General features: G+C 56.0%; 1 protein-coding gene across 5 annotated transcripts in view; it reads right to left on the bottom strand.

The window, feature by feature from the left end:
- Positions 1-667: 667 nt before the first annotated feature.
- The window catches only part of PDGFRB (platelet derived growth factor receptor beta), a gene marked incomplete at its 5' end in the record, with an annotated part of 38930 nt that continues 15492 nt past the window's right edge, over positions 668-24105 (bottom strand). For 2 of the 5 annotated variants that reach the window (XM_082454082.1, XM_082454080.1), the window contains 22 exons: positions 668-2708; positions 3981-4213; positions 5110-5215; positions 5766-5865; positions 6303-6414; positions 7202-7324; positions 7567-7685; positions 8599-8759; positions 9825-9984; positions 11036-11146; positions 11507-11611; positions 12163-12295; positions 13360-13454; positions 15883-16094; positions 16528-16651; positions 17987-18102; positions 18810-19002; positions 19546-19717; positions 19833-19960; positions 20681-20947; positions 21476-21799; positions 22919-22964. In XM_082454082.1, the coding sequence (XP_082310208.1) occupies positions 2531-2708; positions 3981-4213; positions 5110-5215; positions 5766-5865; positions 6303-6414; positions 7202-7324; positions 7567-7685; positions 8599-8759; positions 9825-9984; positions 11036-11146; positions 11507-11611; positions 12163-12295; positions 13360-13454; positions 15883-16094; positions 16528-16651; positions 17987-18102; positions 18810-19002; positions 19546-19717; positions 19833-19960; positions 20681-20947; positions 21476-21799; positions 22919-22958 (3312 nt within the window). In that variant the 3' untranslated portion in view covers positions 668-2530. Of the gene's footprint in view, positions 2709-3980; positions 4214-5109; positions 5216-5765; positions 5866-6302; positions 6415-7201; positions 7325-7566; positions 7686-8598; positions 8760-9824; positions 9985-11035; positions 11147-11506; positions 11612-12162; positions 12296-13359; positions 13455-15882; positions 16095-16527; positions 16652-17986; positions 18103-18809; positions 19003-19545; positions 19718-19832; positions 19961-20646; positions 20948-21475; positions 21800-22918; positions 22965-23202; positions 23358-24105 lie in introns of those variants that run through there. The other 3 variants (XM_082454081.1, XM_082454083.1, XM_082454084.1) reach the window with 3 other exon arrangements.

The raw sequence follows: 24105 nt of genomic DNA, 5'->3' as shown, positions 1-24105 counted from the left end.
TGCTGCAGCCATGGGGGGCCGGTCCGCACCCCTCTCCCAGCCTGGCTAGACTTTGCTCTCAGAGACCCAGCCGGGGCGCCTTTCCCTCCCCTGGCCTTGTCCTGGTGGCTCTCACCCCGCGTCTTCCTCCCTTCCTCTTCCTCCCTCTCCTTCACCCTCTCTCCCCATTCTTCCGGCTCTCTGGACCCCTTGGGCGCTCTGTCCATCTGCCCTGCTCCTACCTGAGACACGACCACTACTCACCGGGGCCTGGGATCTGGGCTTTAGCGGATGCCTCTCATGGGCCACACCAGCCTCAATCTGGGCCCATGGGCAGAGCGGAGGGAGGGAGGGGGGTGGCCTGGCTTAACGGCCAAAGCCAAAGCACATGGTGGGGCGGAGTGGGGCTGGCAGGGGAGCGCAGGCTCCCAACCCAGAACCAGGCACTGCAGAGCCGGAAGAGCATTCTCCTTTCACAACTTGGAAAACCAAAGCCTGAGGTCCAGGTCACCCGGCTACCAGCGAGGAGCTGGGGGGAGTGTGAAGACCCCCGTCTCACAGATGGAAGCAAGACTTGAGCTGAAGGGCCCTGCGCAGGGATCCTACATCTGGGCGAGCCCGGCTGCCCTACCCCACTCTTGCCACCTCCCGGGCCCGGGGATCCAAACCTGCGAGACACCACAAGGTCTGTGGGTGAGAAGCACCAGGTTTAATATTAAAATCTTTCTCTTAAAAAAAAACAAAGTACACAGAGAAGAAAAGTTGATGGCATACAAAATAGCACTTCTGTTGTATAAATGTGAGTTAATGTGAGTCCTAAAAATACTTGTAAACCTAGGTGATTACATCTTTGGTACCGTAGTGAGAACCCACGCCCTCTCCTTGACCAGGCTTCGTGGGTCCTGGGGCGGGGAGGTGCCAACCAACACAGGGGGCTGGTGCCCAGAGGCGCTGACCTTCCCTCACCCTCCGTCCAGCCCTTCCCCTGCCAGCAGTCTTGGCCACAGCCCTCACGCCCCAGGCCCCTCCAGTGCCCACTGGGCTGGCAGACACAGTGAGGTGAGCGTCCCTGGGCAGACAAAGCCGTGTTCCACGGTTCCTGCCTCAGGGTGGGGCAGCTGGCAGGTGGGAAGACACCCCCCAAAGTACCCACCTCTTGCGCCCCTTCCTCAGGTCCCCCATCCAAGGTTTCTTGTCCTTTCGCTGTCCTCTAGGCCTGCGCCACAGACCTGGACAGCAGGCTCTGGAGTGGTGGGCCGTGTCAGGTGGTCTGACTTGCCGTCTCGGCCTCCTTTGCCCAGAATAGCTCCAGAGGTCATGTGGGTGCTGAAAGGGGTCCCACGGTCTCCCCATGTCCCTGGGGCAGCTTCTGGGGGCTTTCCAGGACACTGGCTGTCACTCAGAGTCAAGGCCTGGGCAGCTGGCCTTTGGGGACTTGCCAGGGGCCTGGGGAAGGGGCACAGTTCCTGAATGCCCGGAGTGTGATGTGTAGTCTGGAACCTCCCCAGACCCCAACTAACCCGGGATAGAGGTTTGGAGGGTTTATCTTTGCTTCATCTGGGCAAGTGTGCAACCCCTGGAATATTGTAGAAGGTTAGTGCTGGCAGGGCACCAGAAGTCAATGAGTCCAACCTGCTCATTTTTCAACAGGGAAAACAGAGGGCGAGGGATTCCTCCAAGGTCTCTTAGCGGGTCCAATGCCACATTGGTCCACACGTGTGGACACCTCTTGCAGGCACGTCAACACACTCGTCACAGACGTGGGGCCCATCTGGCCCTGGAGACTCTGGTGAGTGGAGTAAGACTGGCAGTGATGAGGAAAAAGACCCCTGGATCCATGGGGCCAGGAAGACACGGACACAGGCATGTTATGGGGAGGTGTACCCCGAGTGCCTGGGGCAGGGGCTACAGGCCAGGGTGTCCTGTCCTTGGCTCAGCCCCCAGCATTAATTAAGCTTGGAAGGCCCCAGACCAGCTTGGGCCTGGGAAAGCAAAGACTGGCATTGAGGGGAGGTGGCTCCTGGATGAGGCAACACTGTCCAAGGCCAGGCCCTAGCTCAGCCAGGAGCCAGAGATGCTAGGGTCCCTTCTTCAGCTCTTGGGCAGGAAAAAGTGCAAGGAGAGAGCTGCAGCTCCTTGGGGGGCAGCTGGCTGAACAGAAAAAAAGTTAACCTACCACCTCATGAACCTTGAGCATCTCCTCAGGGATTCCAGCCTCCACATCTGTCAGCCAGGGTGAGAATCCCAGATTGTGGGTTGCCAAGCCCACCTTCCCCATCTTACAGATGGGGAAACTGAGTCCCCTGGGAGAAGCCTGGCTCAGAGTCACATGCGCTCTCCAGAGGCAGAGGACCGGTCATGGTCCCTACAGTTCTCTTACCTCCTAAGCCAGCCCCAGGGGTTGGGGTGTGATGTGCCAGGGGCAAAAGCTTTCCAGAGGGGACAGCTGATGGGAACAGCCTGGCTGTTGGGAGGCTGGGCCAGGCCAGGAGGCGCAGGGTGCTGGGAGGTAGAGGGGGAGCTGCGGGTAGGGCAGGGTGGGGGCCAGCCCCTACAGGAAGCTGTCCTCCGCCTCGGCCCGAGGCCCAGGGCAGCTGGAATCCGGCGGCCGCTTGGGCTCTGGCTCCACCTGGGACTCAGGCTGGGGCTCTGGCTCTGGTTCCTCTTGGGGTTCCAGGGGGCTGTCACAGGAGATGGTAGAGGAGGTGTTGACTTCATTCAGGGCGGAGCTAGAGGCGGAAGGCAAGTGAGTGAGAGGCTGGGAGGGAACCACAGTGAAATATTAACAGCATTAACGTAGAGCTTTCTATCTATCCACCCTTGCAGCATGCACCTTACACATTTTAACTCACTGAATCCTTGTAAAGACTATGCAAGGCAGGCGCTGTGAGGAAAGTGCAGCTCAGAGAGGTTACATCATGGCCCTGCATCACACAGCGGGTAAGTATAGGAGTTGGGGCTTCAGAGCAGATCGAGTTGATTGCTCACCTGTCAGTGTCTCTCTCCTGCATGCCTGAATGTATAATGATCTCATTTAATCCCCACAACAACCTCCAAATAGAAGTACTCTTACTGTTTTCATTTTACAGTTAAGGGAACTGAGGTTCAGAGAGGGGAAGCAGCTTGTCTGAGGGCACAGAGCAGCACCAACATTCACACCCCAAGCTGTTTGAACTCTGAGCTCAACTCCTCTGTACATTGGCTACTTGGAGCCTTGGAATATTAGCTTCTCAAACAGGGTGGGGAGGGCCTGCCAAGTCCTATGTGTGCACTAGGAAGTGCACGTGGAAAGACAGGCTCGCAGAGAAGATGTGCGGCCGGGTCTCACGGCAGCTAGCGGCAGAGATGGAGCTGGCACCCAGTTTGGGGTCCCTGCCATTTCACCATAGCGTGGATCTTGTTTTGGGTGTGGGTCTGGCCACACGGGGAACATCTAGTCCAGGCGACAGGTGGTCTTCCTCCAAAGCCCTCCCCATACTGTAACGTCACATCCCGAGGCAAAAGAAAAGCACGAATCTCCTCCCCAGTCTGAATTCTGGCCTGAACTTCTGTAGGTACCTCTGCCTCCCTGTGCCAGGCTCCCTGGGGTCCTCAGGGCATGGTGCTAAAGGACAGACCACAGGGCTGGCGATGACCACAGAGTAATACATGGGGTGCTGGGGATGCGAATTAGATTTTCCTCTTTTCCTCCTTAGGGCTAGGACAGGGCCTAAGAGAGGGGACAGAGTAGATGGCCTGTGGAGGCTCCTTTAAAGAAAAGAGCTACCTTACAAATATGTCTCAGGCCACTTTCTCTTACCAGCCTGCCATTTCCACTCGAGGTCATCACAGGTCAAATGAGTTCAATTCTCTCTTCTATTCACTGGCAGGAATAAGTACTCATCCCAGGTAACTTACTTCTAAGGCAAGCCTGATGGCATGAAGGCACAGACAGACACACACACAAAGACACACACACACTATGCACACTACTGCTTTGGGCTGCAGGTCAGAATGGCTACCTGGCAAGGCTGGGGGAACCCTCCAGTGGTCCCTCATCAGCAACCTCGGGTTTGGGGTCAGGCAGGGGGATGATATAGTCGTTGTCACCCTCGTTGGGCTGCACAGCAGTGTAGAGGACGGAGCTGGTGTCCAGGGGGGATCGGAGGCCATTGAAGCCGGGCAAGCGGGCTTGGGACCGAAGGACGGCTGGGTGGTCGCTCCTCAGAAACTCCTCATCCACCTGCTGGTACTTCTGCTCAGCAGGGCAGGAAGAACCCGAGACACAGGCAGGGTCAGACCAGAAATGCCTTTAGGGATCATCCAACGGGTAGATTCTGACCCAGCCCCTCCCGCCTCATGTAAATAAGGCACCTGGTGCTCAGAGAGGAAGAACTGCCCAAAGCCACACAGCTGAGCTGCTCTCCTACCTGGCCTCTCACCAGACAAGATGAGCTCAGGGTCACCCAGGGAGGGGACAGGGATCGGACTAGCACCCGCAACCCTAACTCTTCCCCCACTTCAGGGCAGACAGGCACGGGCTCTCTGCCTGCCATGGCCTCCCTCGCTGGGGCCACGGTTTCCCTCGCTACTGAAGGGAGACCACTCCATTCCAGCTCACTGGTCCTGGAGCTGTAAACAGATGTGGTTGGGAGTGGGCTTAGGAATGGACTGAGTCTGGGCCAAAGGACACGTGCATCCCCCTCACTGTAGCTTGGTAGTTGGGCAGGGAGGGTTTTAAGGCCCTGCTGGCTCCATAAGCCTTGCATGAGCCCGCCACAGGGTCCAAGTGGTCAGGCCCTCAGCAGTCATCTCGCCTGGGGTTGTTCAAACTTGTGACGGAGGCCCAGGACTTGGTCTGGGTGCAAAGGCATGAGGAAGGATGCAGGATGAAGGGGGCTGGAGGCTTCCTGTCCCCACTTTAAATCAATCAGCTTCCACATAGGATTTCACTTTTAAAAACTCTATGCTGCTAAAATAAACTACACTCACAGCTCCAGCCCATCCCCTATTAGTACCCAGAGAAACTGAGGCCCAGAGAGGGGAAAGGATGGTCCCCCAAATACCAGCATGTCACACAAAGCCTTGTACCTTGTGTCTACTTCTGGACCAGAACTCTCCGTTCCCCACCCCAACCCTGCCTCAACATACCTTTTTGTAACCCTCGCCCAGCAGTCTCTCGAGAAGCAGCACCAGCTGGGAGAAGGGGGGCCGAATCTCAAACTTCTCTTCCCAGCACTTCTGCATGATCTCATAGCTGGGGAGAGGGGCAGAGGGGTCAGGGTCTCTGGCTCAGGGTCTGCCACCTCCCAGAACAAGGGGAGTAATGAAGAGTTAGGAGGGGAGGGGTTTTTCCATTACTGCACCTGCATGTTCCCTTGGGAAGCCCTCCCACCACCCTCAGTTCAGTGGTTCCATGGGATTGATCACACCTTGGTGAGCACATGACACAGGCATGACCACTAGGCATTTTTATCCCCTTAGCTCAGTGGCTGGTTTTCTGGATGGGCAGGTGACCCCAGCCGAGCCCTTGACAGTCACCTCTGGACCTTTCACTGGAACTATGGTGAAAGCAGCTAGGACGTAGCCATCTGGACGGTGCCAACCTGAAAGTGAGGCTGACGCGGAGGAGAGCAGAGCCCCGGGGTAGAACGAGAGAGTGTGGATGATGTCTTATGAACAACAGGATCCAGCTATACCTACATTTTTCTACATCTCTGAACTAATAAATCTGTTTTTGCCTTAAGCTGGTAAAGTTGGATATCTACTGTTTGCACCCAAAGTATCTTCCCAAGTGCTCCACTCACATCTCGTCAGAGGCGTGGGCAGGCTGAGCCATGCGGTAGCCCCTCTTGATGGCATTGTAGAACTGCTCGTTCATGGGCAGCTCTGGGTACGGGGTGCCACCTGTTAGGGAGCAGAGACAAGAAACACAGGCTCAGGGGTGTCAGAACAGTGGCAAGAATCTTCTTCCATGGGACAGGGAGAGGCACACCAACCCCAGCGTCGGTGAGGGTGCAGTGGCCTTGGCACTGGGACATGTGGGCTCCCTCATAGGCTCTGGACAGAGACTGCATCCCTCCCCAGAACCAGAGAACCAGAGAACACTGGAGCCAAGCAGGCTTTTTGATGTCACTGTCCAAATTCGTCTCTACTGAGATGGGGAGGTAAAGGGATCCAGAGAGGGCAAGAGACTTGCCAAGGTCACACAGTAACAAGAAAGAAGCAGAGCTTCTGAGCCCTGTCCCAGAGCCCGTCCCACAGCCCCACCGGGATGGAGGTGTGAGCGGTCAGGGCGGATGCTGTGCCGTGAGGCTGCGGACTGGAGGAAGAAGGAAGTGTACCCAGGGTGAAGATCTCCCAGAGCAGGATCCCAAAGGACCACACGTCGCTCAGGGTGGTGTAGAGGCTGTTGAAGATGCTCTCGGGGGCCATCCACTTCAGAGGCAGGAAGGTCTGCGGGAGGGCGGAGGCTGCTGAGCGCGAGGGGCCGGGCCCCACTCTGCACCTGGGAGCCGGGAGGAAGCCTGGCACTTCCCACCCCCAGCTCGTTCTCACTTCCCGGTCCCTGAGGGCCCATCTCTGCTGGTGCACGGCTCCCACGCCCATCCCAGTGCTGGTCAGAGGATCAGGAGGCTGAGTTTCTTTCCTCACAAGCTGGGGACATGGTAACCCCTGTCCAGGAGGGAGAGCCCCAGGGTCTGAGGCTTCTCATGGAACGGGCTCCCCTTCTTGACCCCAGGAGAGGCCCCTGCTGGGGGGAGGAAGAGACGTGCCAAGGTGTCACCCAGCTCTCGTCCTAGCTGCCTTAGATCTCTGGGGCCCAGTGTCCCTATGCGGGAAGTGGGGACATGAGTGGGAGGCAGGATGGTCACCTTTGAACCAAATACTGCCTGCCATCTACTCATCTGTCTTAGCCTGTCACCTGGGCTTCTTCCTCTGTTCACCATCGCTGCTGGGACAGCACATTTGGCCTGTTGCTCCTTCAACCTCCCCAGGACCCTTTACAGCTGGTCCCTTGGCCCCTGCCATGACCAGCAAATCTGAGCCCCCGGCCTACCCCACGGGCCTCGGCATCTCACCCCCATCCCATGCACTGCTAGTGGCTGCCCTTCCCGTCCCTGCACACAGGGCTAGGCAGGCAGAGCCCATCGCCGCTGGGCAGGGCAGGCCACGAGAACCCTGTCCTGATCTCCCATGAGCCACAGCCACGCGAACCATGAGGACGGTGGAAGGCACTCACACTGCCTTTGGAGATGTAGTTCGAATCTCGCATGATGTCACGAGCCAGGCCAAAGTCGCAGATCTTGACCAGTTTGCCCTCACAGATGAGCACATTCCTGGCTGCCAGATCTCGGTGGACGCACTGGGGAGGGAGGAGACGGGAGCTGAGACCGTGGGGGGCAATTGTGGGGAAAGACTCTCCGCGTCAGGGGCTTTGGGAAATATGCATCGCTGCTCAGGTGTGACGGGCCACCAGGTGTGAGGGCATTTGCCGTCCTCACCCACCAGAGGGACGCCGTACGGGGCCATGTACTGGGAGCACCCTGGCTGGCTGGGTGACCCACCTCCCCAGGACCCCACTGTGCTCACTGTGACCACACATACATTCTTGGAGGCCAGGAACTCCATGCCATTGGCCACCTGGTAGCTGAAGCCCACAAGATCCGTGTAGCTAAGCACTGGGGACTCGTTGATTAAAGTCACCCGGCAGGTCCTCTCAGGAGCTAGGGAAGAGCAGAAGGACACCCACTGTCTTGTGTCTCCCTGGGGCTAGAGAACCCCTGGCCTTTGGCTCGTGGAGGCTGAATGTCCCAGAGAGAAGATTCCTGATCCTCTAAGTCTCCCGCAAAAGGAAAACAATTTCCAAATATCTAACTTAAATTCTCCTTCTTTATCAGAGCCCTCATTGGCCAGAAAAACTTTTGGCTTTAGCTCTGGGCCACCTTTGCTCAGCCTGGCCTGCCTGCTCTTTAGGGACTCTAGATCAGCCTGGCACCTGCAGACCACTCTTCCCCGAGGCCCCAGCAGGTCAGGCACCCCTGCGCCCACCCTAGCTCCTCCCCTCCCTGTGGGCTGTGTACACATCTCTGGACCCAGAAACAGGGGGTTCATATTGGGGTTCCACCACACAGCAGCTTTGGGCAGGTGGCTAGCCTCAGTTTCTGCATCTATGAAATGGGCACAAGGTCACCTTCCTAGCAGGGTTGTTGCCAGGCTGGGCAGAGGAAAGGTTTCGAAAAGAATGTATGACTACATGGGACTTCCCTGGTGGCGCACTGGTTAAGAATCTGCCTGCCAATGCAGGGGACACGGGTTCGATCCCTGGTCCGGGAAGATCCCACATGCCGCAGAGCAACTAAGCCGGTGCGCCACAACTCGTGAGCCTGCACTCTAGAGCCCGAGAGCCACAGCTACTGAAGCCCGCGCGCCTAGAGCCCGTGCTCCGCAACAAGACAAGCCACTGCAATGAGAAGCAGCCCGCGCACCGCAACGAAGAGTAGCCCCTGCTCGACGCAACTAGAGAAAGCCTGCACGCAGCAACGAAGACCCAATGCAGCCAAAAATTTTAAAAAATTTAAAAATAAAAAAAAAAAGAATGCATGACTACATAGGTGTGAGGACCCTGTGCGCACCCACCGGAGGGGACGTAGTTATCGTAAGGAGCCATGTAGTTGGAGGACTCGATGTCTGCGTATTTGACGTCCCCTTTCATGTCCAGCATGGGCACGTAGTCCACCGACTCGTCTTTGCTCATGTCCATGTAGCCACCATCGCTCTCCCCAGGCAGGGACACATGGCTGGGGGCAGAGGAGCGTTACAAAAGGAGAAGCACAGCCTCTTCCCTCTCTTCCCCTTCCTGCAAGGCCCCGTCACTCATGCATTTCTTCTCTCCCTCACTCTCGCATGCCCACACAGTCTGTCACAATATGAATGACCATGTAGTGAGCCCTTCCAGCCAACCTCAGACCCACCCTGAGCTGGACGCTGGGTCTGCCAAGATGACCTAGGACCCAAGGTGTGTCCTCAGAGAACTTACGTCCAGGGGTGATTCCAGCACCCCAGGACCAGGGTCACAGGAAGGGCCTGTACCCAAGTGCCTTCCTGTGGCCGCTACAGCACCGTCCAGCCACGATGCCCTGCAAGTGGGCAGTGAATCGCCTTAATGCCTCTGCCTGCAGCAGCAGCTCCCCCGAGAGCTGCAGGACTATGTACACATGTGTCTCTAGGGTTAGAGAAAAGACTGGAAGGAAATCAATCAAAATGTTGGGGAGGACATGGATGAGTTTTAATGTCTTTTAATGCTATTCTGAACTTACTCTTGCCTCTGCAATAAACATTATAGCTTTTGTAATTAGCAAAAGAACAAAGAAATGTTATTTTTGGAAAAGAAGAAGAAGAAAGGGGATGAGCTGCCCTGGAGGCACTGGAGAGACTGGTGTGGGGAGGAGGGGGGAGGTGTGGCGAGGGAGGAGTAGAGTGTGGAGCACTACAGAGGGGTCAGCCTGGGACGGGAGGGCCCCAGGTGCCCCCTGTCGATGACGGGAGAAGATGAGATGGGGTAGGGTGAGGGGTCAAGGGGGTCACCCCCTCTGAGCCTCCAGAGTGCTCAGCGCAGGGCCTGGCACACCACGGACAGTCAGTAGGTGGTAGCCGATGCCACCATCATCACCACCGTTATTGTTTTGCCCACCTCTGGGGTGGCCAGGGGCCAGGTCTTGGGCTGGCTGGTGAAACAAGTGAAACCTGGTTCCAGGAGTGGCTCTGCCCGCCCTCACCTCAGCTTTCTGTCCTGGACAAGGAAGGAGTGAGCAGGTGCTCCTCAGGGCTCCCCACAGATTCAGGTCCCGCCCTCCCTCCAGTACCTAGGCAGCGGGAGCCCGACGGGCAGGGCGTTGCTGTAGAGCTCAGCGCTGGGCGGGCGGCGCTTGTTGGAGCAGCGCTGCAGAAAGGTGTGCTTGTTGCGGTGCAGGTAGTCCACCAGGTCGCCGTAGCGGCAGTACTCGGTGATGATGAAGATGGGCCCTGCGGAGGGACAGGCTCAGGGACAGTCCCCGGGGGGGGGGACTTCCCATCAGGGCCATGAGGCTAAGGAGGGGTTGCACGTGGGTCAGCAAAGAGGCTTAGGTGCCAGGCACACCTGGACTTTCCTGACCGTGAGCAAGGCACTTAGTTTCCCTGAGCTTTACTTTCCCCATCTATTAAATGGGGCTAGTAATACCCACCCCAAAGGGCTGCATTGAGTATTCATGAGACAATGCCTTTGTCAGCTCAGCTCAGTGCCTGGCAAGTAGCAAGCACAGGGTTAGCTGTTATTGATAAAGCTGATTCTGGAGCCCAGGATACAAAATAAACAAAGGTAACTGTTTACCAGGTTACTGTTTAAATTCAAACACGATACATTGACTTAAAGTCAATCAGTGGCAGCTAAAACATACTGGTGGAATCAAAAATTTTGAAATGTGTGATCATTGCAGACATAAATTGGCCTACGTACACAGCGTACTTCTGTATTCTGTTTTTGTTGCACAATACCGAGGAAAATCCCAGATCTCACAATAAGCAGCTGCAAATAGTGAAAACATTTTTTTTTGTGGCCTAACTTGTAATCAGAGCTTCAAATAAACACATTTGGCTGGAGGGACCTTATTCTATGATCCGAGTGAAAGCAGCTCACAGTGAGCAAGCTGGTTGGTGGGCTCCAGAGGTGAGGCTATAACTCAATTCAGTGTCACATGAGCTGTCACATTTTATAGTTTTTAAAAGGTATTGTAAACAAATAAATAAGTAAAAATAAAATAAAATGTATCGTGAAAATTTTTTAAATGTCAGAGAACCCCTTGATTTGGAAGCCGCTAGGACTGGTGAACTAAAGAGTCTTTTGGTCTTGAAGGTGATGTGATTTGGTGACTTGCTAAATCCCACACCCATCTGGCTCTGTGAAGTGAGGGCACTAGACAGGGTGGGCACGGACCCTCCAGCTGGAGTGTCCTGTCCGTAAACTGAGGAGGGGGCGGGGAGGGGCCAGGCCTTGGCCGCTGGCACTTCCCCAGAATCCTCTAGGGGTGGGTTGTACCTCCTTTAGTGCAGGCCCCCAGCAGGTTGACCACGTTCAGGTGGGGCCCGAGGTGACTCATGATCTTCAGCTCCGACATGAGGGCTTGCTTCTCGCTGCTGCGGGCTGTGGCTGAGGGAGAGAGGGGGCCCTCAGGCTTGGTCCAGTCACTGAGGCCCTGCAGACACCCCACTGGAGCCTATTCTGGCTCTTCTGTCCCAGGCTGTGCTGTAAGACCCAGGTGGGTGATGAGGACCCGTGCACAGGAGAAGAGGATGGGAGGAAGATCCCGGAGGAGGGGAGGAGGCTGCCGGAGGAGGGGGCAGGGTGAGGGAGCCTCTTTCCCAAAGCAGAGTCAGGAGTGCTGCTGGCTCTGGTGTGACTGCACTTCCTGTGCCCGGAGAATCAGCGTGAGGCCTACTCTGGGAGTGCCTGAATGTGCGGGGAGGGGGCAGGGGAGAGGTAAGGGAGGGGCGGGCTCCCAGGACTCACATTTCAGCATCTTGACGGCCACTTTCATGGTAGCCTGAGAATGGCTCAGGCCGTGAGCCGTGGCCTCCACCACCTGCCCAAAGGCCCCAGAGCCCAGGGTGCGTCCTGGGGAAGAGATGATCTCTCAGCTCCTGGCGCACTAGGAAGCTGCACCCCCCTACACTCTCTGAGGTCAAGCTAGACATCCCTCAAGCCACCCTGGACTTAAGGTGTTTCTCCGACGGACACTCCTAAAATCACAGTGCTTCGCAGACCTTCCTGGTCTCGCCTAAGTCCTGCCTGCTTTCTGGACCCTCTTTAGTCCCTGGAAGCCTTCTTCTCCCCACAGAGGGGAGCACAGCTCCTCCACGCCCTCTCAGCCTCTCCCGCTAGACTAAGCACAGGCCTGGCACTCAGCCTGCCCTCGATCAATACTTCCTCTCTCGCCACGAAGGGGTCCCATCTCACACCATCATTGGATCACAGGACCTCAACGCTGGATGGTCCCTGGGGGATCATCTTGCCGCCACTGTACAGAGGGCAGGGCCCTAGGGCCAGAGAAGGCAAGACGTCAGCCCTAGGTCTCAAAGCTAATCATGGCAAGGCCGTGCTCAGACATCAGTGTTCCCACCCGCCTCAAGTCCCCAGACTGCCACTTGAGGCCTCCCTGGGCTGACCAAGCACAAGCTGGTCCCGCGGCAGCTCCCAGGTGGAGTCGTAAGGCAGCTGCATAGGGTCCACGTAGATGTATTCATGGCCATCAGAGCTCACAGATTCAATCACTTTCCATCGGATCTCATAGCGTGGCTTCTGCAGGACCAAGACGAGGGATGGATCATCAGAGGGGGACCACTAGGTCCAGCTCCTTATGAAACAGATGGGGCAGGAAAACCTGAAGCCCAGAAAGGATTAGGGGCATATCTGAAGCCATACAGCAAGTTGTCAATAGAGCCAAGGCCTTCATGGGCTCCACGGGAACAGATGTCAGGGGAAGGTGGCTGAGGAGCAGCTGACGGCTGAGGAGAAGCTGACGGCTGAGGGGCAGCTGACGGCTGAGGAGCAGCTCACAGCTGAGGAGCAGCTGACGGCTGAGGGGCAGCTGACGGCTGAGGGGCAGCTGACGGCTGAGGAGCAGCTGACGGCTAAGGAGCAGCTCACAGCTGAGGAGCAGCTCACAGCTGAGGGGCAGGCTCATCAGAACCTCCTCACCAGCTTCTCCCAGAACCTCGGCTGCTCCTCGGATGGGAAGAGAGGAACAGGCAGCCCTGGAAAGTAACACAAGGCAGGGACATTCTACTGGATGTGGATGGCCCCTCCCCATGCTGGATCAGTCACAGCGGGAATCTCAGAAAGATATAACCTTAAGAGTGTTGAAATCATAGGATGTTGGAGTCACAGGATTGGAATCTTAGAATGATAGAATCATGGGGTGCTGCAATCCTACGGTGGAATCACGGAATGGTGAAATCTCAGAACAGTCCATTGAAATGACAGATTAATAAGATTAGAATGTCTTTCAGTAGAATCCTGGGAGTCTCTGTGGGTCAGAGTTGGAAGAATGCTGGAGCCCGTGCAGTCCGCCCTGAAGGTCCCATGCCCCGTGGCTGCGATGGGCAGGGATGATGCCTGAGCAGGACTCTGGATGGAAAGCGGGGTGCACAGCAGAGACAGGGCACCCTGGATGGCCTGGACCAGGCCCATGTTGCCCAGGCTGCTGGGGTTGAAAGCAGCTCAAACACCCAGCATCACTTCACACCTGAGCTCCATGCTGGGCTCCGACCATGGTCCGATCCTCCAGCAACAGGGGATGGCAGGGGGGTCCATGCAAAAAATGGTGTGCCAGTCTGCACCCATCAGGCAAGGGTGGGGCTTACCTTCTGCCAGAGCATGATGAGGATGATGAGGGAGATGATCGTGAGGACCACCAAGGCCAGGATTGCCGAGATCACCACCACCTTGAAGGGTAGGGCTGGAAGCAGAGACGAGAGCTGCTTATGAGCAAACAGGGCATGTGGCAGCTCCCCTCCCTTCAATCAACCTCTGGCACCACAAATCTCTCTCTGCCCATCCTGACCAGAATGGAACCAGCCCCATCCCCCTTTGGCCTATGATGTCAGACCCTTAGCCTCTCCCCTCTGGGCCACACCTCCAGCCCCTTGCATAAATACCCCATGGCCTTCAGTTAACTACCCCTGGATCACTACTGGCCTCCAAATCCCTTCAGCCCTTGCCAGGGTCAGTCTGGCCTGTCTGCCATAGCTCCAGATTGGATGCAAGCTCCTGACAGCTGGGCTGTGGTTTACCTCTCCTCTGAATCCACACCCTCACTGGGGCTGTCACTGCTAGGACAGAGCCTGACTGAGAGGCCAATGGACCCAATAACTGAGCTCCCACAGCCTGAGGCATCCAGACTGCAGAAAGGAGCTGGTTTCCTCTCCCATAGTGATGGTAGTTGTAAAGTACATCGAGGTGTGGGCCAGGGAACTGGGGTAACCAAGTAGGGCCAACTCTGGGCGCCCCCCCCCCCAAGCCCTGAGTCTCCTCTACCCCCAAAGCCTCAGCCTCTTTGCTGCACATACCCACTCCTTCCCACTCCCTCCACATCCACCCTAGCCAGACCCTCACCTCCCCTGTTCTGCCCCTCTGGCCACCCATGAAGTCCCCTGGGAACTCACTCCCTCCTCCCGTGTCACCCTCCTGCCCTTCTCTGCTCGCTAGAGAGCTCTGTCCCTCCTCCTCAGGAACTCAGACCAACATCACTCCTCTCCTCCTTTTCCCCATCCTGGGAAGGAAGCCTGCCTCTTCCAGGGAGCCATCTCCAAGTAAAAAGAGGGGCCTCCATCCAGCCATGGAAATTCCCCGTGGGCTGGTACATGGCTTCCCCCTCAGTGGCACACAAAAGTTTTACTTCTGCTTTGCTCAGAGCTGGTCTGCAGGTGCCCACTTGCTCATCAGGGATATGTGTGCATGTGTGGGAGTGTGGGTGAGATAATGCATTCAAACCCATCACCCATCCCGCCACAGGGCAGGGGGAGGCAGGTCTGCGTAGAGCAGTATCTGCCTGTACAAGCCCATGGACCTACCTAAGTGTAGGCATAAGTGTGTCCAAAACACCTTGTACAGCCTTCATAGCTCTGCTTGCACTGGCTTCTGCCTTCTCCTGTAGTTCCCTCCCTTACTAGTCCCCTCCCCCTTATCTCCTCCCCCAGCCCCTAAATATATACACTCTGTTCTCCAGCCAGGTTGAATTCCTTTAATTTCTCTGAACCCACTTTGCCTCTGGGCTTTTACAGAGGCTGTTCCGTCTGACCAGAGCACCATTCCTCACCAGGCTAACTCTAGTTATCTTTCAGGTATTGACCTAAAGCTTCCTTTTACCAGGACACTTTCCTAAATCCCACAGCTGGGTATGGAGCCCCTTCTCCCTTTAGGCTTTCCCCCCAAATGCTGACCCCCACAGTGAGGTTGCCTAGTTCCTTGTCTGCCTCCTCTCTGGACCGTGGGCACTAGGAGGACAGGCAGGGCTGGGCCTTCTCCAGTGAGAAGCTGTGACCCTGTGACTATTTACTGCATGAGGAAATAGGTGCATAAATGAAGCACATGCACACAGGTCCATGCAGGCACAGGGACTGGCAGGTAGCAAAAGCATCTGGGCACTGTAGGGACTGTTCATACGGATAAGAGTTATGCATGGATGTGTACCTGCTAACAGACATGCATGGCACAGCAAGCATACATGTACGGGGACTGGGTTGCACAGTTTTACAAAAAGGTGTGCTGCCTCTCCACGCTCACAGACGTGCACTATGCCAGTGTGCACACGTGCACGGGACTTGTACATTGTCTGCACACTTGCATGGGGATTGTGCACCTGCATGTACACGCCTACAGACGTACACACGTGGGTTTATATACCTGCCCGGGGATTGCGGTGCTCATGTACATGGTTTACAAACATACCCTCAAGTGGGTTTACACCCATAAACATGCTTGTGTACATGCTTACAGACACACGCTCTAGCTTTATGCGTGTATGTGGGGATTGGGCATTCTTCATTACATGCTTTACAAATCTACACTTGCAGGGCTTGCACCCGTGTCCAAGGATCAGGCATGCTCGCGTACACAGCTCAGGACATACATACAGTGTACATACAAAAGAAGATAGCACTGTTCATTGTCATGGTTTATACGCACACACTCGTGGATGTACACATGTGTGCCAATATTGTGCTGCTGTGCAAATGCCTGGGAAGATACACCCACAATGCTCCCGAATGCCGTGGCCCTGAATGCTGACTTTAGCCTGCTGTGGGCACACAGGCACAGTTCCAAGTACAGCAGGGTTGAGGTGGGGGTGAGGGGTCGTCAGGGGCTACGGAGGACGGAGGACTCACAATGTGGCACCACGGTGACCTCCTGAACGTCTTGGCCCAGGAGGTTGTGCAGCGTGCAGCGCACTGACAGCGGCTGAGCCACACGGCGCAGGCGCAGTGTGCTCACCACCTCGAACTCCTGCTCCTCTGCCCAGTATGTCACGTTCGTCTCCAGCAGGCTCTCCTCCTCGGAACTGTTCCCCAGCGGCGTGGGAGGCAGCTCCAGCGGACACCTGCCGGAGAACCAGCCAGGTCGGCTTCCAGTCCCTTGCTTCCCTATGCGGGTGGGAAAACTGAGGCCAAAAGCAGGTAGAGCCACGGGGTGGTGGTGGAAGGAAGCTGGGCGCGTCCAGTTCCTTTTTCCCACTGCCTGGTCCTGAGCTGGCTCCTCCCGTGATCCCTCAACTGACCAGCAGGGGCGCTCCTACCCCAGAATTGAGAACCTGGATTGCAAAATCCACTCCCTTCCTTTGACCCTCAGGGTCAAGGTAAGGAAAGGCGACAATTTAGGTCATGCCGAGCATCTCCAAGAAGCCACATCTTCTAGGATATGGCTCTAGCCTGGAACAGTGCTCCCAGAGGAAGGTGTTGGACTAGATGACCTTCATTGGGTTCTTCCAGTCAGCTATGGGTACCCTGGGAGACCCTGGCCCAGGGTCTGCTCACCTTTTGAGGTCGCTGCAGGTAGACCAGCTGAGGTGTGGCTGGGGCATGCCCCGGCCACGACAGCGGACTGTCTGCTCCCCGCTGGCAGGGTGGCTCTCGCTCAGCTCCAGCACACGGACAGGCACTGCAGGGAGAGGGGCACGGGCCAAGAGGTGGAGAGGTCAGGATAGACAGTCAGTAAGAAAGGCCCTCAGGGAGGACCTGGTCCGAGTCTCCCTTGGGGGGAGGGGAGCTTCAGACTGCAGGTGAACATTAAATACCAGGAATCACCATGTGAAAACTGACAGATTCCCCTTCTGGGTATTTCAAAGGGAAAATCTCAGTAGGGTGCTAGTCTGTCTTTAACACCTCTCTGAGATTTGCTAATCTTCCCTTTTAACAAAGAGAGGGCAGGCCTCAGGATCAGAGCCCTGAACCTGCAAGAACATGGAGTTAGAATTTAATAGCACTGTTTTGTTTTCTCAGAGTTTATTTTAGTGGCTGCTTTATATTTATGACATGTGATGCTGATTTTCCATCTACAGTGGAGAAGTTCACTTTTCATTCAAAATAAATTTATTTTTAGAAAGTCAATTCACAAAACATTAAGTCATAATCGTGTCATTTCTCTGCTCAAAATCCTGCAGTGGCTCTTCATTTCAGTCACAGTAAAAGCCAAAGTCCATACAAGCACCCAGGAAGGCCTACACGATCTACCCTCTCCTGTGCCCTCAACTGCCCCGTCTCAGCTCTGACCTCATCTCCCACCGCTCACCCCTTCACTCTGTTCTGGCTACACAAGGCTTTCTGCGTTGCTCCTGCCTTTGCACTGCCTGGTGTGCCCTTTCCCCAAATAGCCACTTGGCTAATGCCCTCACCTTCTTCAAGTCTTCACACAAATGGCATCTCCATGCAGCCAATCTTGATCATGCTATTTGAAATTGTAACTCTCCCCACTCCCCTGCCCCCAGGACTCTCTACCCTCCTTACCCAGCTTTTCTGTTTGTTTGTTTTCTTTCACAGCACTTGTTACCTTCTAACCTTGTACATAGTTTGCTGTTTTTTCCCCCTACTTTTGAATGTTTATCTTCCCCGCGCTGGGATGCAAGCTCCACAATGGCAGGGCCTCAAGAACCTTGAATGGACTGGCATATTGTAGTTGCTCAATAAATATCTAATTAGTAGTATAGTGTAAATGGTGTGTGAGAAGGAAAAATCATGCCACTGGGATGTGAATGCCTGAGGTTTTGGAAACACCAATCTAGCCCAATGACCTTCTCATAAAGCTGGGGAAACTGAGGCCCAGAGAGGGGATGTGCACATAGCAGTGCTCAGTGTCAGAGCCTGGCCTAGAACCCAGCCTCCTGAGTCCTGGACTCTCTCTTCTCCTCCTCCTGTGGGTGGATGGACAGTGGAGGAATGGCGAGAGAATGGGGGTGGGAGGGTCAGGGGAAGGAAAGCAGGGTGGAAGGCTCCTCACCGTTGACCTGCAGCTGGAAGGAGAGCTGGGCTTCAGCATCCTCATGGAAGGCCCGCATGGTGTAGCGGCCAGCCTCAGCCACCTTCACCCGCACCAGTGTCAGTTCTGACACATACCTGATGAGGAGGACAGGCCAGGAGACCCAGCTGTCAGAGCTGGAAGAACTCCTACAGCCCCCACCTTCCTTGTAAAGACAGAAAAACAAGGTCCAGGGAGTGGAAGGGGAGTGCCAAGGTCACATGGGTATCAGCAGCAGTGCCAGGACTTTTGAATCCCCACCCATAGGCAGCTCCAGTGAGCCGAGAGGGAGGGTTAGGACGGATGGGGTGGGGGGCGTGGTGGAGGGGAAGCACCATCTCCATCCGTCCACATCTCATCCCTTTCAGAAAGGCCTGACACTGCTTTATCCTAACATGCAGCACCTCAGTTCAGCCTGCTAATCTCCAGCCTCAGGGCCACCATTCTTGCATAGGTGGCAGTGGCCTGCCTGGCACCCTCTTCTCCAGTCATCCTGCCTTTTTCTCCGTGGCTGCTTCCTGCTGACTCCACCCATCACAAGGACAACTAAACATCTGGGTGATCGTATGACCAGCGTCCGTTTTCCCCTCTAGACAGGAAACTCTAGGAAGGCTGGAACTGTCTGTTCTGGTCTATGCAGCATCCCCAGTGCCTGGCACAGGCCCCTGGTAGGGCGCCTGGCATGTAGTAGGCTCTCAGGAAAGATGGGCCTCGATAGGTTTGCCAAGTAGCTTAAGGCTGTGGGCTGCCTGCCGGCTGCAGAGAATAATAACTTCAAGAATGAAGAGGACAGGCAGCTGCTCACCGGGTCTCAGACACATTGCGCGTAGACAGCGCAACCTCGCCGGCGCCGGAGTCACCCAGGGTCCGGTTGTCCTTGAACCACATGACAGTGGGCGGCGGGTAGGCCTCGAACACCACCTGCAGTGTCCGGCTGCGGTGAAGCTCCGCGAATTGTACAGGGTCCAGCTCTGCCAGCAGCCGCACGTAACCGCTCTCTGCAAGGGGCGGCCGTCAGGGGCGGGGCTATGCCCGGCCTCCAATGGGGCCGCACCTCCTGGGGGCGGGGCCTCAGGCTTTAGGAACTGAACCAGCGATGGAGTTACCAGAGTTGGGGTTCAGGTTGGGACTGTGATGGACTGGAGCAGGAGCCGAATTGGGGGCTGATATTGGTTTGGGGGCTGGATTCAAGATTGGGACTGGGGTTGTAGTGCCCTTTGGTGTGTTCTGTCTCAGGATTGTGGTGGAGATGAGTTACAGCCTGGCTGAATTTGGGGATGGGGCTGCCTGGGCCAGGGATGGCAGCTGGGATTTAGAAATCGGGTTGGGGCTCGGGTTCTGGCTAGGCGGGAAGTCTAGGTTGGGATTAGGATTGGATTGGGGGCTGGTACTGTGCTTTGGTTTTGGTTTATCCTGAAAATGGGGCTTTGGTTGGCACTAAGGCTGAGATGGATTAGAACACGGCTGACAGTACCCCAGGGCTGTGACAAGGTCTGGGTCCAGTTCAGACTGAGGGCTGGGGGTAAGCCTAAGGCACACACCGACCACGGTGACATTGATGGCCTTTTCATCTCGATGGTCGCTCACACTTTCTGATACATTGCAGATGTAGGTCCCTGAATCTCCCAGCTCGGCGCTGGGGATGTGCAGGATAGAACGTATGTGGGGCATTTCAAAGAGGAAGTCGGTCACTGGCTCCACCAGCCGCCCACTCTGTAGGGAAAGTTGGGGCAAGCCACCCACATCAGGAAAGGTCCAAGAAGTCAGGCTACAAGCTGAAATATCCATCCCTGCCTGTCCCTTCCTCCAACCCATGGCCCGGCATTACCTCCATGCGTGGGTATGTCCACTCAAAGTTGACCACCTCATTCCCAGTCACAATGCACATGATGGTGATGTTCTCCCCCTGGCGGACCACAGTCTGCACCGCATTCACTGAGACGTTGATGGATGACACTGGTGGAAAGAGACTGGCTTAGGGCTGAGGAAGTCACCCCCCAGCCACCAGCACATCCGTTTAGGGAGGGGGTGGGGGTCCAGAGAGGGAAGGGATAACTGGTGTGGAAGATCCACTCTTTCAACAAATATTTATTAAATACCTACTATTCTAGGCACTGGGGCTTTAGCAGGAAACACAACAGACAAAATTCCTGTCCTCACGAAGCTGACATTCTAGAAGGGGTAACAATTTTGAAATCAAAGTACTCTCTGGGCATCTGAGTACAGAAGAAATTTATTGAGCACAACCACGTACTCTCCATCTTCTGTTTTATTTAATCTTCACAATAATCCCACTAGGTAAGCAGTCAGTATTATCCCCATTTTACAGAGGAAGAAGCAGACTCAGAGAGATTATGTGTCTTGTGCAAAGTCACTCAGATGGGGAGTGGCAGAGCTGGGATTCAAACCCCACTGGTTCAAAGCCTGTGCCTTTGCCCACCGCAGTATACAGCTCAGCTCCACCACTAATGCTTCCTGTGACCTTGGACATACTCCATCCTCCTTCTGAGCCTCAGTTTTCTCATCTGTAAAATGGGGCAACACACCTGCCTTCCAAGGCTGTAGTGAGAATTCAGTGAAAAATGGAATTGCACACTGTATTATCCAAAAAGGTCTGTACCTCTGTGGAGGGTCATACTTGCCTCTGCTGAGCACCAGGCCAGAAAGGGGGCTCACCCTGGAGGCTGTAGACATAGTAGGCGTCCGAATCCACCTCCCTGTCCCCGATGGTGGTTTTGCAGACGTAGGTCTTGTCCTCAAAGGTACCAGAGAAGCCACGTTGGTGGTCATAGGCGATGGGCAGCGGGACATCCACCTTCTTCTCATGCAACGTCACCACCAGTCTCGGATCCGTCACTCGGCATGGAATTGTGGTCTCAGTTATTTCCGTGAGAAAGATGAATAGTTCCTCGGGGTCAACCGGGAGGAAGCCCACAGTGGGATCTGCCATAGGTGAAGCCAAGAATATGAGTCAGAGGAGCTGGGTTTCTGGCTATGCCCTGATTTGCTCTGTTACCTTGAACAGGTCTCTTTCTCTCTCTGGGCCTCAGTCTACCCACTACAGAATAAACATGCTCACAGAGGTCCCTTCTAGCTTTAGCATTTGATATGGACAGCACTGGCCTGAGAAAGAAGATAACTTGCAAGTTGAAGGGCAGCTGGTACCTGGAGCTTGGAGAATGGGGAAAATGAGATGTGGAGGCCAAGAGGGTGCGTACTGGAACCAGCTGAGAATGCAGAGTTCTTAGGAACCAGGAATGGGGTGGGCTGGCAGGGAGCAGACAAATATTCAGAGCAAGGGGTGGGAGTGAACATACTCCTGGACTGAACCAGGCTGGATTCCCTGATTCATCTGCATTTCTGAGACAGCTGTGTTTCACCATATCAGTAAGGCACTTTCTGAGCTTCCCCCAGATGCCTGTAGTTGAGAAGAGGAATAAGGGAGTGAGTACACAGGCCGGGGGCCCTCACCTGGCACAAAGATGTAGAGCCGTTTTTGCTCACTGGCCTCCAGCCCTTGGGAGCCTTTGTAGGTACAAAAGTATTCTCCTGTGTCTAGCCCAGTGACATTGGTCAGTGTTAGCACGCTGGAGAAGGTGCCGTCCTGGGTCGTGGTCATTTCCTGCGGGGGCTTCTGGGACATCCGTTCCCACACCACTGGAGCTGGACCCGAGCAGGTCAGAACAAAGGTGCTGGAGAGATTGAGGACAAGCTCTGGCCCCGGGGGTGTGATGACCAGGCCGCAGGAGGCCTGTGGTCCCAGCAACAACAGCAAGGGCAGCAACAGCACCTGGCCTTTGGGAGAGGAGGCATCAGACATCAGGGCACAAGAGCATCAGCACCTCTCCCCACAGCTGACCCTGAAGAACACACCTCCCTAATCCATAGAGAATACAGACTGGAACCCATGGCTCTGAGACCTGCTTGCCCAGGGCCTGGTCTCCAGGGACTCCTTCTGGCCTCCTGGCCTCTTGATCTCAGTGCCTAGAGACCCCCAGCCTTGGAGTCCTTCTGCAGTGCAGCTTTCAGGCTGCAGGCATGTTCTCTCAGAGGCATCAGGAAATCCTCGGGAAGCAATTCCCAGGCCTCCAGTTCCTGCATTACTTCCCAGGTCACTTTCTGAGCCTCTTCCCTGCAGCTGCCCCAGATGTCCAGGTTCTGCCCCAAAGCCCAGAGACGGCCCTGCTTGGGGAAGTGGTGGCCAAGGTAGTCCGGAGTGAGGCAGACTGGGGCACAAAAGATACTGAGGCCCCTGGAGGCTGAAGGGGACTGGGGATCAGGGGATGTCAAGTGATTGGTTTCCCCTCCCCTTGCTGACACCCCCCGGGGAAGGATTCTGTAAGCCTTGCCCTCCCTACCCTGGCCCACTTCAGCAGGGAACATGAGGTGAAAATAAGCACCCACTTAGACGGGTGGGTGCTCAGCCAGTGGGTCAGTCATCTTTGAGTGGGCCTTTGGCTGGTCACTGATTGCCTGGTCAGCACTGATTGCCTGGAGAAGCACACCCAGACTTGGGAGCTTACAGCCAATGAGGGGTCCAGGCAGGGAAGGGGAGTCCCCCACTGGAACCAGACTGGCCGGACTAGCACCAATGAGTGCCGACAAGAGATGGGAGACCACGGTGACTGTTGGGGAATGGGGTGGGGACTGCTGGTGAGGGGACATGCGGTGTGGAGGGCCAAGCCGAGGATTTGAGCTGATGTCTCTGGACAGGCAGAGGTCGACTGACGCCTCTGAGCTGAGGGGTGGGCAGTGGAAAGAGGCCTCCACTGAGAGCAAGTGGAAAGGCAGGGAACTGAAGGTCAAGAGCAGAGCAGTGCCCGGGCCCTGGTGCTGGCATGCACCACCCCGCCAGCTCCAGGTCCTACTTGGTGGCTCCCCAGGGCCTTCTACCCCTGCCCCGAGTCTACCTACCTTTGAGGACAGGAGCTTGCATGGCACTCGGAGGCCGCATGGTATCCTGCAGAGTTAAACAGGGGTCAGGGCCCAGAGTAGCCAGAGGCAGCGCCAGGGCCCATCTTTGCCTGGGTCCTGCAGAGCAAGCCCCAGCCTGAGCCACCCAGCCTCTGGATCCCTCGGGCTAAAGTCAAAGGCTACTCATAGCCCCCACCAAGAGGGCACTCATGCCCAAAGAGCTCCCTCCCTTGTGCCGGGCCCCTTCACCGGGTGCCTGGACCCTGCTGTGGCTCTGCCTCTACCTCCCTGATGGCCTTGGCTGAGCCCCCTGCTTCTCCCTGGGCCTTGGTTTCTCTGTATGCATGTGGGGGGTGGGTCTCCGGCTGGATGGTGTCCAGGGGCCCGCCAGCTCTAACAGCCTGTCCTCCGGGTGACAGTTCCAATACCAGGCTCTTATCTGCCAGGACAAATATTTGGGAAAGTGTGATGAAAGGCCTAGGGGAGAAGGAGGGGGTAAGCCAGAACCCAGAGAACTCCCACAGCTCCACAAGCACAACAGGAAGTGGAGGCGGCGTTGGGGAGGGAAGCGGGGGCTGTGGAATGTGGGGGGCACCCCCCCGCACTGGCCCCCTTTACTCAGCCCCAAGCTGCCCAGGGAGGCCCAGGAGGGAGGGGCGGGGGGCTGGGCCCAGGGGAGGCCACCCCGCACAGCACGGCTTCGGCGGTCCTTGGAAACTGTTGAATCCAAAGCCCCCACCCACACCTCCAGGGTCCAGATGGGGAGAGTGAGGCTCTGAGAGGGGAAGAAGTTTGCCAGAGGCTACACAGCGGCGCTTGTCCTGGAGGGAGACAAAGGGACTGGAATGATAGAGGTAGAAAGACAAAGACACCGAGAGACAGAGAGAAAGGAAGCACCCGGTGATGGAGGCAGAGGGAGACAGAAGCAGGGACATGGAGAGAGATAGATCGCACTGCGTGTGTCTTTGCCCTACCCCTGCCCTTGGCAGCCCCATCCGAGGGTCCAAAATAACCATCAATAGCCAGGCTTGCAAAGGTCTGACTGCAGGATCAACAGGAAGGCCAGAAGTGGGTGGGGGTCATAGAGCAAGAAATGTGGGAGAGACCAGGTGACAAGGCGACCGGGAGAGTGGGGCTCCCGCCTTCCCTGAGTGGCTGCCCTGCCTGGCCCGGCTCCTAAGGCCACA

This window comes from Balaenoptera physalus, assembly GCF_965194825.1.
Source record: "Balaenoptera physalus genome assembly, chromosome: 3".
NCBI classification, from domain to species: domain Eukaryota; kingdom Metazoa; phylum Chordata; class Mammalia; order Artiodactyla; family Balaenopteridae; genus Balaenoptera; species Balaenoptera physalus.
This window is presented reverse-complemented; position numbering and strand designations above follow the sequence as displayed.